This window comes from Pristiophorus japonicus, unplaced genomic scaffold (genome assembly GCF_044704955.1).
Source record: "Pristiophorus japonicus isolate sPriJap1 unplaced genomic scaffold, sPriJap1.hap1 HAP1_SCAFFOLD_189, whole genome shotgun sequence".
NCBI lineage: Eukaryota > Metazoa > Chordata > Chondrichthyes > Pristiophoridae > Pristiophorus > Pristiophorus japonicus.
In genome coordinates this window covers 1,104,595-1,115,821 of record NW_027251579.1, presented here as the reverse complement: position 1 = coordinate 1,115,821, position 11,227 = coordinate 1,104,595, and the positions used below count along the sequence as shown (strand labels likewise).

Sequence of the window (11,227 nt, the reverse complement as noted above, 5' to 3'; positions counted from 1 at the left end):
AGAGCGGAGAGATGGTACAGTTGTTCAGGAAGATTGCAGACGTAGGTGACCAGTTCCTGCAGGCATTGGGGGGCATATACCAACAGCTGGCCAGCATCTACAGCACATTGACGCAGTACGTTCCATGGATGGTGTAGACACTGGAAGTGGTAGCCAGGAACACTCTTGGCACAGGCCTCCCAGTGGTGCCAGAGCATGGCACTCCATCCCAAGCCTCGGTACCCCCAGTGCCAATGACACATGAGATGCTGGAGCAAGATCCTGCTTCTGGATCCGTGAATGTTGCCATCTCTGTTTTCCGCACTCCCGGATCCGTGCGACCATCGGCTCTGCCTTCATTCCCCCAAGTGAGGAACCGTCTGAGGAGCGCCTCGGCCAGGCGGCGTGGATTATGGAGGGGCAGGGGTAGAGGTGGGGAGAAGAGTTGGAGGGGGCAGGAAAGTGAAGTGCAGGCCCGCAGGTAATAGACTTTGTTTTATCTCCATCTCGGTGTATGCAATTCGTTGTAATGTATGCGGGGAGGGGTCCCACCTGCTGGTTTGCATTTGTGTTCTGTTTTGCTGGAAATGTTGACTATTTGATTGATGTCAGTGTTCGAAAAATGGCGGTGTGGTGGGGTGAGGTATTTTTGCCAGTGACACTTATGATTTCAGACCAATGGTCGTGTTAATTTTTTTTTTATTTACCAAACCTTGTTGAGCATTGTCTCAGGTAGCTGGACAATTACGCTCTAGTGATTCCTTCACCTAAAAGGTTATAATTATACTAAACTTAAATCAACATAAACATTAACTGGCACAAATGTGATGCCCACCATTAATGTGTGAGCTGCACACACAGCAGTGTGTCAGCTTTGTCAATAAGAGCATGGTTCTTTCAGGCAAATCCCTCATCTGTGAGCTGCTGACGTAAGAATCATGCAGCTGTGCAGCCACCTGCCGTCTGGAGGTGGGCATGGGAATGGTTGCATAGTCAACCTGATTGTCTGGTCGGAAGTCACCATCCTCTTCCTCGTCCTCCTTTTCCTCACTTTCCTGAAGTGGACCATCGGTCCGTTGTGGCAACTCTTGATTTCTCCTGATAGTCAGGTTGTGCACATTGGAGCACACGACCAGGAATTGAGCTATATGATTAGGGGTTGTATTCTAGCTCCCCACCTGAGCTGCTGACGCAAACTAATGATTTTCTGGAACACATTGCGTGTGGCTCCGGCTGCACTATTCTCGACCTTGGTTTGGGTGTCACGAAGCTGAGTCATCAGTCAGGTGGCTAGGCCATATCGATTGTCACCAAGCATTTAGCATTGTCATTGTGGCTGCCTGTTAAATATGCCAGAGACAGCAGTCCCACGGAGGGATATGAGCGTCAATGAAGCTGCACGGATATTTGGCATTCACTGCCATAATTATCGGATTGTGGTCCACAACTAGTTGCACCTTCAGGGAGTGAAGTTTTTTTCTGCTGCGAAAAACCTCTGGGCCGTGAGAAGGTGTTCGCATGGTTATGTGCGTACCTTGTATTGTTCCCTGAACGTTGGGGAACTTAGCAATGCTGCAGCATGCTGCAGCCCTGTCAATCTGAGCCTCCTTTTTTTATAGTGAAGCTGATCAATTCCATCCTACGCACATACAGGGCTTTTGTGACCGTTCTAACGCAGCAATGTGTGGCATGTTGAGACAGATGGAAAATGTCTCCCGTGGACGCATGAAAGGCACCGGACATCTAGAATGACAGTGCTGTGGTGACCTTGACCTCGACGGGCAGTGATGTGATGAAGGTGCTGGCAGGCTGCATTTCTGCCCTGATGATATGGCATATTTCAGTAATAACCAACTTGTGGAAGCGCAGTTTCAGAAGGTAGGTGCTTGGTAAGTCGAGGTACGATCTCTTTTACATGTAAGTGCGGGTGTGTATGGTCTGAACCGCCTCAGTCTGGCACGTCCTACATTGCTCTTCTGCCTCATTCAGTTTCTTACTTTCTAGTCGAGTGCTGAGCACACACACCAACAAAGACGAGTTGGGCCGAATAGCCTGATTCTCTGCTCTATGTTCTATATCATATAATCCTCTGAACTGGATCCTAGCCCTGCCTGCCGACCTATTATCAAACCTCTCACTCAGGAAGATGCAATGTATAGCCGCACTAAATAGCTGTACTGACCCTTTACAGAAGAGCTCAAACTGAATGCAACAATCTGGTGGTGCTGTCCCAAAAGACCATGTGGGAAATATCAATCAGGAATGGTGCTGTGTCCGAAACACTGTGCTTGCCCCGTCGCTGGGTGTATTATCAGATCACCAGTCATTCCTGGTGTAATTCAGTGGATGGAAATCTGGGGCTTTTACTGTACTGGAAACACTGCGAGCCGCGTCTGGGCTTTGCTCAGTTGTTCTGACCATTAATTAATTGTATAATTGAGGTAACCGGATATTTCATCGCGCTCTTCAACTGCTCTCTGAACTTGGACTGGGTCACCCCGTAAATAAATGTGTTCGTGCAGCAACTTAAATTCTGCAGTATATATCCGACTTGTTGAAAGGTGTATAAAGCTACATTGTAATCACCGGGATATGTTCCTGTAATGCTATAATATAAGAAATCTATAACATACACCAGCCACAGCAGTATGAAGCTGCCGGATATGGTGAAGAGTAAAATGACAGACTTCCTCCTGCTCTCCATCTCTGGGTCACAGCCATTCTCCCCCATTCTCTCACTCCTCAGTCCCTTCCGGACTCGACTGGTCACTAAAATGTGCCTGACTGTCAGAGCATTGAGCAACAAAATTACAGCGAATGGAAGTAGTGGGATTAAAACCATACCAAACACGTCAAATCCCAGCCATCCGGGCTCAGTATAATAGGCTGGGATTGGGATACAGTCCCACGGAACATTATCGATTATCTCCCCAGGTCCAAGTGTAAAGTAGTAAGGAACGTTTTTTGAACAGAGCAGAATGCAGCTTGTTGCCAGAACCACAGCCGCAGTTCTCCCGGTGCAATATTTGTTTTTCAGCTTCTGGCAACAAATAGCCACAAATCGATCAAAGGTGAAAGTGACGGTGAAGCAGACAGAGCAGTCTGTGGCTACACGGGACAGGAGATATGTAACACAACACACAGGGGTGATCTCCAGGAAAGATCCCGGGAAATAATACCAATTGATGCGCCACAGTATTACCCCAGTGATGACCACCAGTAGATCCGCTGCTGCCATGGCCACCAGGTAGCGAGTGGTGCAGTTGGAGAGCCCGCACTTTCCCCGGGAGAGGACCACAATCGCCACTAAATTCACTGTAATAAACAGAAGGGAAAAGAGACGGTCAATTATTGGTCACACATTGTCGATGACTGAGCCCAGACAGTAAGGCCTGTGATTTAACACAAAAACGGCCGGCTTGACGTCGGGTCAGGGGTTCACATGTGCAGTATATCATCCCAACCCAACCTACCTCCAACCCGCTGCTTCCACGTTTAGCAGAGACGGGGCAGTGGGAGGGAAACCGAGCCATCCCAGCAGGCGGGTGGGCATTTAAATGTATTAATGGGGATGGCAGCTTCTTGTTTAAAATATTTTACGGTTTAACTTATTTTACGATTTAACTGGTTGGCTGTGTTTCCCAGGCCTCGGGATACCGGGCATTTAAAGTGAGCCGAGGACAGCTTCGGGGACAATGGAAGTGCCTTCACGGCCCTGGTTGTGGGCCAGGAGATCCAGGTGTGCCTTCCCCAAGGCCCCACGCGCTCTCTCTCTCTCTCCTCCTGCTTAGACTACCCCCATACAAACGGTTGTAAATCTGATAAAATACAGAGTAAGCTAAAAACACTCAGTATGTCAGGCAGCATCTGTGGAGAGAGAAACAGAGTAAACGTTTCAGGTGATAATCTTTCTTCAATACTGGAATCCGCGAGAGATGAACAGTTTTAAGGAAATGTTAGAGGCAGATAAAGTTGTTGTAGGAGGAGGAAAGAACAAAGGTGAATGTCTTTGATGGGACGGTGGGCAGGAGTGATTCAACGACAAAAGGGATGATGGTGTAACACAAATGGGACAACTAAAGGAACATGAAATGAGTCCAGAGGAGACGTAAGTGGATAGAGCAGGATTACATAGTGGGGCGGTGGGACGGTGGGGAGCAAGGTAAATCTGGCAAAGATCAGAAGGCTCTCATGGCCCAGGAATGTTGCAGAGAAAGGTCAGTAGGTCCAAGGGGTGCTGACCAGCCCGCCTGCCGTACACCGAGAGGTGGTCCCAAGCACCTGCACACACCTCCTCCACTCCCAATGGCTCTACTGAAGACATCCTTCATTACCAGCACATGCTGTCTGAGGAAACGGGAGCGATAGTATTGATCTGAAAAGTTTAAACTCAGTTTTATGTTCGGCTTTTAATAAATGGATAATCGAAACATGTGGTGCTGTTCCCCATTAAGTTAGAAAGGGAAACATTTTATAATGTTGAAGATAGAGATGTCAGACTGGCAGTGGGATGTAGAATTGAAGGGGAAAGTGACCGGGGAATGTTAGATACAGGGAGGTAGAGAGACACATTTGCGGACAGAACGGAGAAGTTCAGGAATGTAATCACACATTCTTTGTTTAATCCTCCACAATCTACAGGAGACTGCATCGTGAACAGCGAATACATTATACTACATTGGAAGAAATATAAGTCAATCACTCTTACACATTGAAGGCCCTGGACGATGGAACGAATGCAGGTGAAAGGGCAGGTCTTCTTTCTCCTACTTTTTCATAGGAAGGTCCGGTGGAAGGGGAGAACTGTTGGAGGCGATTCAGGTGTGGTCCAGGTTGTCATGGAGGGAACGATCAATTGGGAATGTTGAAAGGGGATGTGTTTGGTCGTGGGAATAAGAAGGAAGGGGCAGAAATGGTGGAGGATGAACTTTTGAAAGTGGAGATTAGTTGAGTCCAATGTGAGGACATGGGGACCCTATCATGGTTCTAGCAGGGAGGATCAGAGGCGATGGAATTAATGCAGCAAATTGGATGGACACTGCGATGGGCCTTTTCCAGCACAGTGGTGGGGAATCCTCGGCTGAGGATAAATGCGGGAAATTGGATTGTCACGGTCGAGAACACTGTCGACCACAGAGGACGGGTATCCTCAGCTCCGAAAAATGAAGACATGTTGTAAGCACTGGTGTGGGAGGTGGCATTATCGGAACAGATACAACGCAGGCAGCGACACTGGGAGAATGTAATGGAGTCCTTCCAGCAAGCGGGGTGAGAGGTCATATAATCAAGGTAGCTGTAGGAGTCGGCCGGATTATGGTAGATATTTGTCGAGATCCTACTCTTGGAAATGGACTTAGAGATGTCCAGGAAGGGAAGCGTAGTGTCAGAGGGGGCATGTGAAGGAGAGAGAGGGGCGTAAAGTAGAAGCAAGGTTGAATACTTAATTATTTTTCTCACTATTATTAATAATATTAATATTAATAATTATTATTATTAATAATACTAAAAACCTTTATTTATATCGCGCCTTTAACGTAGTTAAAGATCCCAGGGCTCTTCAAAGCAATGTTAACAGGACAACACAGATACATAGGACACCGATACAAAAAAGGAAAAAATGAAGGCATATGACCAAAAGCTTGGTAAAAGACGGTGATTTTAAGGAGCTTCTTTAAAATGGAAAGATGGTTAGAGAAGCGGAGAGGTTTAGGGAGGGGCTTCCAGAGGTTAGAGTCCAAACAGCTGAAGGTAATGCCACCGATAGTTGAGCAGTATAATGAGGGATATTCGAGAGGGCAGAATCTGAAGAGCGGAGATATCTTGAGGGGTTGTGAGGCTGAATAAATTTACCGAGGTAGGGAGGTGCAAGGCCATGGAGAGATCTGTAAACACGGATGATAATTTTCAAAATCGTGGCGTTCCTTAACCGGGAGCCAATGTAGCTGAGAAAGCATAGGGGTGAGGTGATGGGTGATCATGACTTTGTGCGAGTTAGGACATTTTCCAGTTGATGGCTAGAAAAGGAAATTGCGCAAACACAGTCATCAATGTAGCTGAACAATATGTGAAGGAGGGGACGGGAGCAGAATTGGAACAACGAAGGTTCCCTGTAACATAAGAAAAGGCAGCATAGCTAGGGACCATCCGAGCTCCCATACCAGCTCCATTGGAGTGTGGAGATAGAACATTGTTCAGACCAGATGTACAGCACTTGTACTTTCAGCAGGGGCAATTCACTGGGGTCAGGAGCAGGATCAGCAACGTGCAAGGGTTTTCATTCCCAGCACAAAGCCGGTGAGGGCGAGAGGACTTCCAGTGTGAATGGCGAGTGAATTAAATTGTAAATGGGGCACTCAGAATGTATCAGCGGCGATAGGCGCAGGGAAACTCGCCATCCGTTGCGAGTTCCAGGGCAGCTCGGGTTTACTGGGCAATACACTGTACAATGTGGACCATTTTCCAAACCTCCGGAGCCTACAGTCAACAAAGGCAAACTTTGATGGCAAAGTCCAACACTGCCTTCAGTGTGTCAGTGCAGACTTCGGACGCCCGAGGAAGGAAATGTTTGAAGACAAGAACCTCAATACCCCGCACCAAGCTCATGGTCTACAGGGCAGTATAGATACCCGACCTCCGATATGCTGCAGAGACATGGAATATTTCAGCAGGCACCTCAAAACACTGGAGAAGTACCAACGCTTTCTCCGCAATTTCCTGCAAATTAATTGGACGGTGTGGCGCACCAACGTCAGTATTCTCGGTCAGGCCAACATCCCCAGCATCGAAGCATTGACCACAGTCGATCAGCTCTTTGGGGTGGCCACATCGTCTGCATGCCTGACATGAGATTCAAAAAGCAAACGCTCCGCTCGGTGATTCTTTATTGCAAGCGAGCCACAGGTGGGCAGAGGAAACGCACCATGACACACTCAAAACGTACTTGAAAAAATGCATCACCCCCGCCTACACCTGGCAATCCCTGGCCCAAGCCAGCGCAAATTGAGGAAAAGCATCCGCACGGCGCAGAGCACCTCCAGTATTGTCCCCCAGAGCAAACTGAAGCGGAAGGAGCAAACAGCAACCCAGGCAGTCCACACTCCTGTTCCTTCAACCAGCGTTTGCCCGACCTGTGACAGAGAATGTACGTCATGCATTGGATCCTTTAACCCACGAGGAACAAATTTTTCGTGTGGAATCGAGTCACCCTCGATTCCCAGGGTACGCTTCAGAAGCGGAAGTAGAAGAAATAGTGACCCACACGTAGTAAATCCTACAGTGAGACACACTTCCTGTAATACATGGTCACTAGGGTACAGTGTTCCACACCGGTTAGTGACCGACACTCAGCATATCCTACAGTGAGACACACTTCCTATAATATATAATCACGAGGGTACGGCGTTCCACACCGGTTCGTGTCTCACACTGAGTTCATCCTAGAGTGAGACACACTTCCTATAAAATCTGATCACTAGGGTACGGTGTTCCACACCGGTTAGTGACCCACACTCATGACATCCTAAGAGAGATACACTTCCTGCATTACATGGTCACTGGGGTACGTTGTTCCACAGCGGTTAGTGACCGATAATGAGAACATGTTACAGTGATAGACACTCCCAATAATACATGGTCACTGGTGTACAGTGTTCCACACCGGTTGGTGACCCACACTCACTATATCCTACAGTGACAGACACTCCCAGTAATATATGGTCAATTGGGTAATGGTGTTCCACACCGGTTAGTGACTCACACTCAGTGCACCCTACAGTGACACACACTCCCAGTAATACATGGTGATTGGCGTACGGTTTCCACACTGGTTGGTGTCCCACACTTAGTATATCCTACAGTGACACACACTCCCAGTAATACATGGTCACTGGGGTACGGTGTACCACACCGGTTCGTGACCCACAATCAGTGCATCCTACAGTGACACACACTCCCAGTAATACATAGTGATTGGGGTACGGTGTTCCACACTGGTTGGTGACCCACACTCAGTATATCCTACAGTGACACACACTCCCAGTAATACATGGTCACTGGGGTATGTTGTTCCACACCGGTTAGTGATCGAAACTGAGTACATCATAAAGTGACAGACACTCCCAGTAACACATGGTCATTGGAGTACGCTGTTTACACCGGTTAGTGACCACACTCAGTATATCCTACAGTGACAGACTCCCCCAGTAATATATGGTCACTGGAGTACGTTGTTCTGCACCGGTAAGCGACCCACACTCAGTATATCCAGCAATGAAAGACTATCCCAGTAATACATGATCACTGGGATAATGGTGATCCACATCGGTTGGTGACCCACACTCAGTACAATTTACAGTGACAGGCACTCCCAGTAATACATGGTCAATGGGGTAATGTTGTTCCACACCGGTTAGTGACCCATACTCAGTATATCCTACAGTGACACACACTCCCAACAATGCATGGTCACTGGGATAATGGTGATCCACACCGGTTCGTGACCTCACTCAGTATATCGTACAGTGAAACACAATCCCAGTAATACATAGTCACTGGGGTACGGTGATCTACATCGGTTAGTGATGCACACTCCGTATACCCTACAGTGACACTCACTCCCAGTAATACATGGTCACTAGGGTATGGTGATCCACACCGGTTAGTGACGCACACTCCGTATACCCTACAGTGACAGGCACTCCCAGTAATACATGGTCACTGGGATAATGGTGTTTCACATCGGTTAGTGAAACACACGCAGCACATCCTACAGTGACAGACACTCCCAGTAATAGATGGTCACTGGGGTACGGTGTTCCACACCGGTTAGTGACCCACACTGAGTACATCCTACAGTGTCACACATTCCCAGTAATACATGGTCACTGTGGTACGCTGTTCCACACCGGTTAGTGAAACACACTCAGTGCATCCTACAGTGACAGACACTCCCAGTAATACATGGTCACTTGGGTACGGTGTTCCACACCGGTTAGTGACGCACACTGAGTACATCCTACAGTGACACACACTCCCAGTAATACATGGTCACTGTGGCTCGGTGTTCCACACCTGTGAATGAACCACACTCATTACATCCTACAGTGAGACACACTTCCTAAAATACATGGTCAAAGGGGACCGGTTCGTGGCATTCACTCAGTCTATCCTACAGTGACACACACTCCCAGTAATACATGATCACTGGGAGTATGATGTTCCACGTGAGGCAGACACTCAGTATATCCTACAGTGCAGACACCGCTACACATACCTTCTCTCAGATAGTTGCGCGGAACAAGGACTAATTCAAAAGTACACAATATTCCACAAAAGACAATAGCTGAATAATTCAAGCAGCCGGTTCGTTTCAAACACAAGTTTATGTTCAGATTTTGCAATGGAATCAAACCGCAGTGGTTATTCAGGAAATTTGACTGAACGGAATGATATCACCGTTCAGGTTTCTATACCCGTGACCAATAGTCAAGGATGTAAAATTATCAGTCACAGAGCAAAACCAGAGACCAGCTCAAAAACAGATTTGCACAACTTCAATGGTTACATAAGAACATAAGAACATAAGAATTAGGAACAGGAGTAGGCCGTCGAGCACCTCGAGTCTGCTCCGCCATTCACAAAGACCATTGCTGATCTGGCCGTGGATTCAGCTCCCCATAACCCTTAATTACCTTATTGGTTAAAAATCTATCTATCTGTGATTTCAATTCATTCAATGAGCTAGCCTCAACTGCTTCCCTGGGCAGAGATTTCCACAGATTCACAACTCTCTGGGAGATGAAATTCCCTCTCAACTCGGTTTTAAATTGGCTCCCGCGTATTTTGAGGCTGTGCCCCCTAGTTCTCGTCTCCCCGACCAGTGGAAACAACCTCTCTGCCTCTATCTTGTCTATCCCTTTCATTATTTTAAATGTTTCTATAAGATCACCATTCATCCTTCTGAACTCAAACGAGTAAAGACGCAGTCTACTCAATCTATCATCATAAGGTAACCCCCTCATCTCCGGAATCAGCCTAGTGAATCGTCTCTGTACCCTCTTCAAAGCTAGTATATCCTTCCTTAAGAAAGCTGACCAAAACTTCACGCAGTACTCCAGATGCGGCCTCACCAATACCCTGTACAGTTGCAGCAGGACCTCCCTGCTTTTTTACTCCATCCCTCTTGCAATGAAGGCCAACATTCAATTCGCCTTCCTGATTACCTGCTGCACCTGCAAACTAACTTTTTGGGATTGATGCACAAGGACCCCCAGGTCCTTCTGCACCGCAGCATGATGTAATTTCACCCCATTCAAATAATATTCCCGTTTACTGTTTTTTTTCCAAGTTGGATGACCTCACATTTTCCGACATTGTATTCGATCTGCCAAACCTTAGCCGATTCGCTTACCCTATCTAAATCTCTTTGCAACCTCTCTGTGTCCTCTATACAACCCGCTTGCCCACTAATCTTTGTGTCATCTGCAAATTTTGTTACACTACACTCTGTCCCATCTTCCAGGTCATCTATGTATATTGTAAACAGTTGTGGTCCCAGCACCGATCCCTGTGGCACACCACTAACCACCGATTTCAGACCTGAGAAGGATCCATTTATCCCGACTCTCTGCTTTCTGTTCGGCAGTTAGTCACTTACCAGGAACACCAATGACGGCAATGATCATGTAGCATATTCGCTGGGCATGTTGAATTGGAAGCATTTTCTGCTTAAAACGATGTGCCACTTTGTACTGCAGGCAATCTTAATGAATTATGCTCTGAGGCGGTACAATTCCAGCGCCTTTAAGTTATACCCTGCGGGCTCTCCACGGGGACATTGAGGTTGCAACATCGCTCAAAATAGTTATTGTTAAAACTTGAACAAACAGATTACGACAGGCAATTTATGTCCCTGTTGTGATTCAAATTTGAAACTGCAAAGACTGGACAATTCTGCTCACATTAATTAACAAATGAACGTTTCCAGATGTATTCTCCCAGCAATTGGGTTGTTGTTTCAAAAACCATCAGGCCAAACTGGAGATCGCATATAGTTTTTGGTAATATCTTTTGTACTGCTGTGTTCATTCAGAAATTAAATTCCCAAATGTTCGAGTTTCCCTTTCAGGGCTGCTCTACTGCAATCTGTCATGTGGCTGCCTTCTTTAACTGCAGCTATTCAGTAATTACATTTACAATGTTCGACTTTCCCTCTCAGTGCTACTCTATTGCAATCTATGATGCGGCTGCC

General features: G+C 47.0%; 1 protein-coding gene across 1 annotated transcript; it reads right to left on the bottom strand.

Moving 5' to 3' along the window:
* Nucleotides 1-2,383: 2,383 nt before the first annotated feature.
* Nucleotides 2,384-10,697, bottom strand: LOC139243802 (probable G-protein coupled receptor 139). The gene is made up of 2 exons (XM_070870873.1): nucleotides 10,634-10,697; nucleotides 2,384-3,294 (listed from the first exon to the last, which is right to left on the bottom strand). Exons 1-2 carry the CDS (start codon nucleotides 10,695-10,697, stop codon nucleotides 2,384-2,386), a joined length of 975 nt encoding a protein of 324 aa, XP_070726974.1.
* Between the last annotated feature and the right edge of the window lie 530 nt (nucleotides 10,698-11,227).

What these genes read in the sequence shown, in the direction of transcription:
- LOC139243802 (XM_070870873.1), bottom strand. Translation starts at nt 10,697, where the DNA reads ATGCTTCCAATTCAACATGCCCAGCGAATATGCTACATGATCATTGCC. An exon ending in TGCCGTCATTGGTGTTCCTG is followed by an intron (nt 3,295 to 10,633) that starts GTAAGTGACTAA and finishes TGTTTATTACAG; the next exon opens with TGAATTTAGTGGCGATTGTG.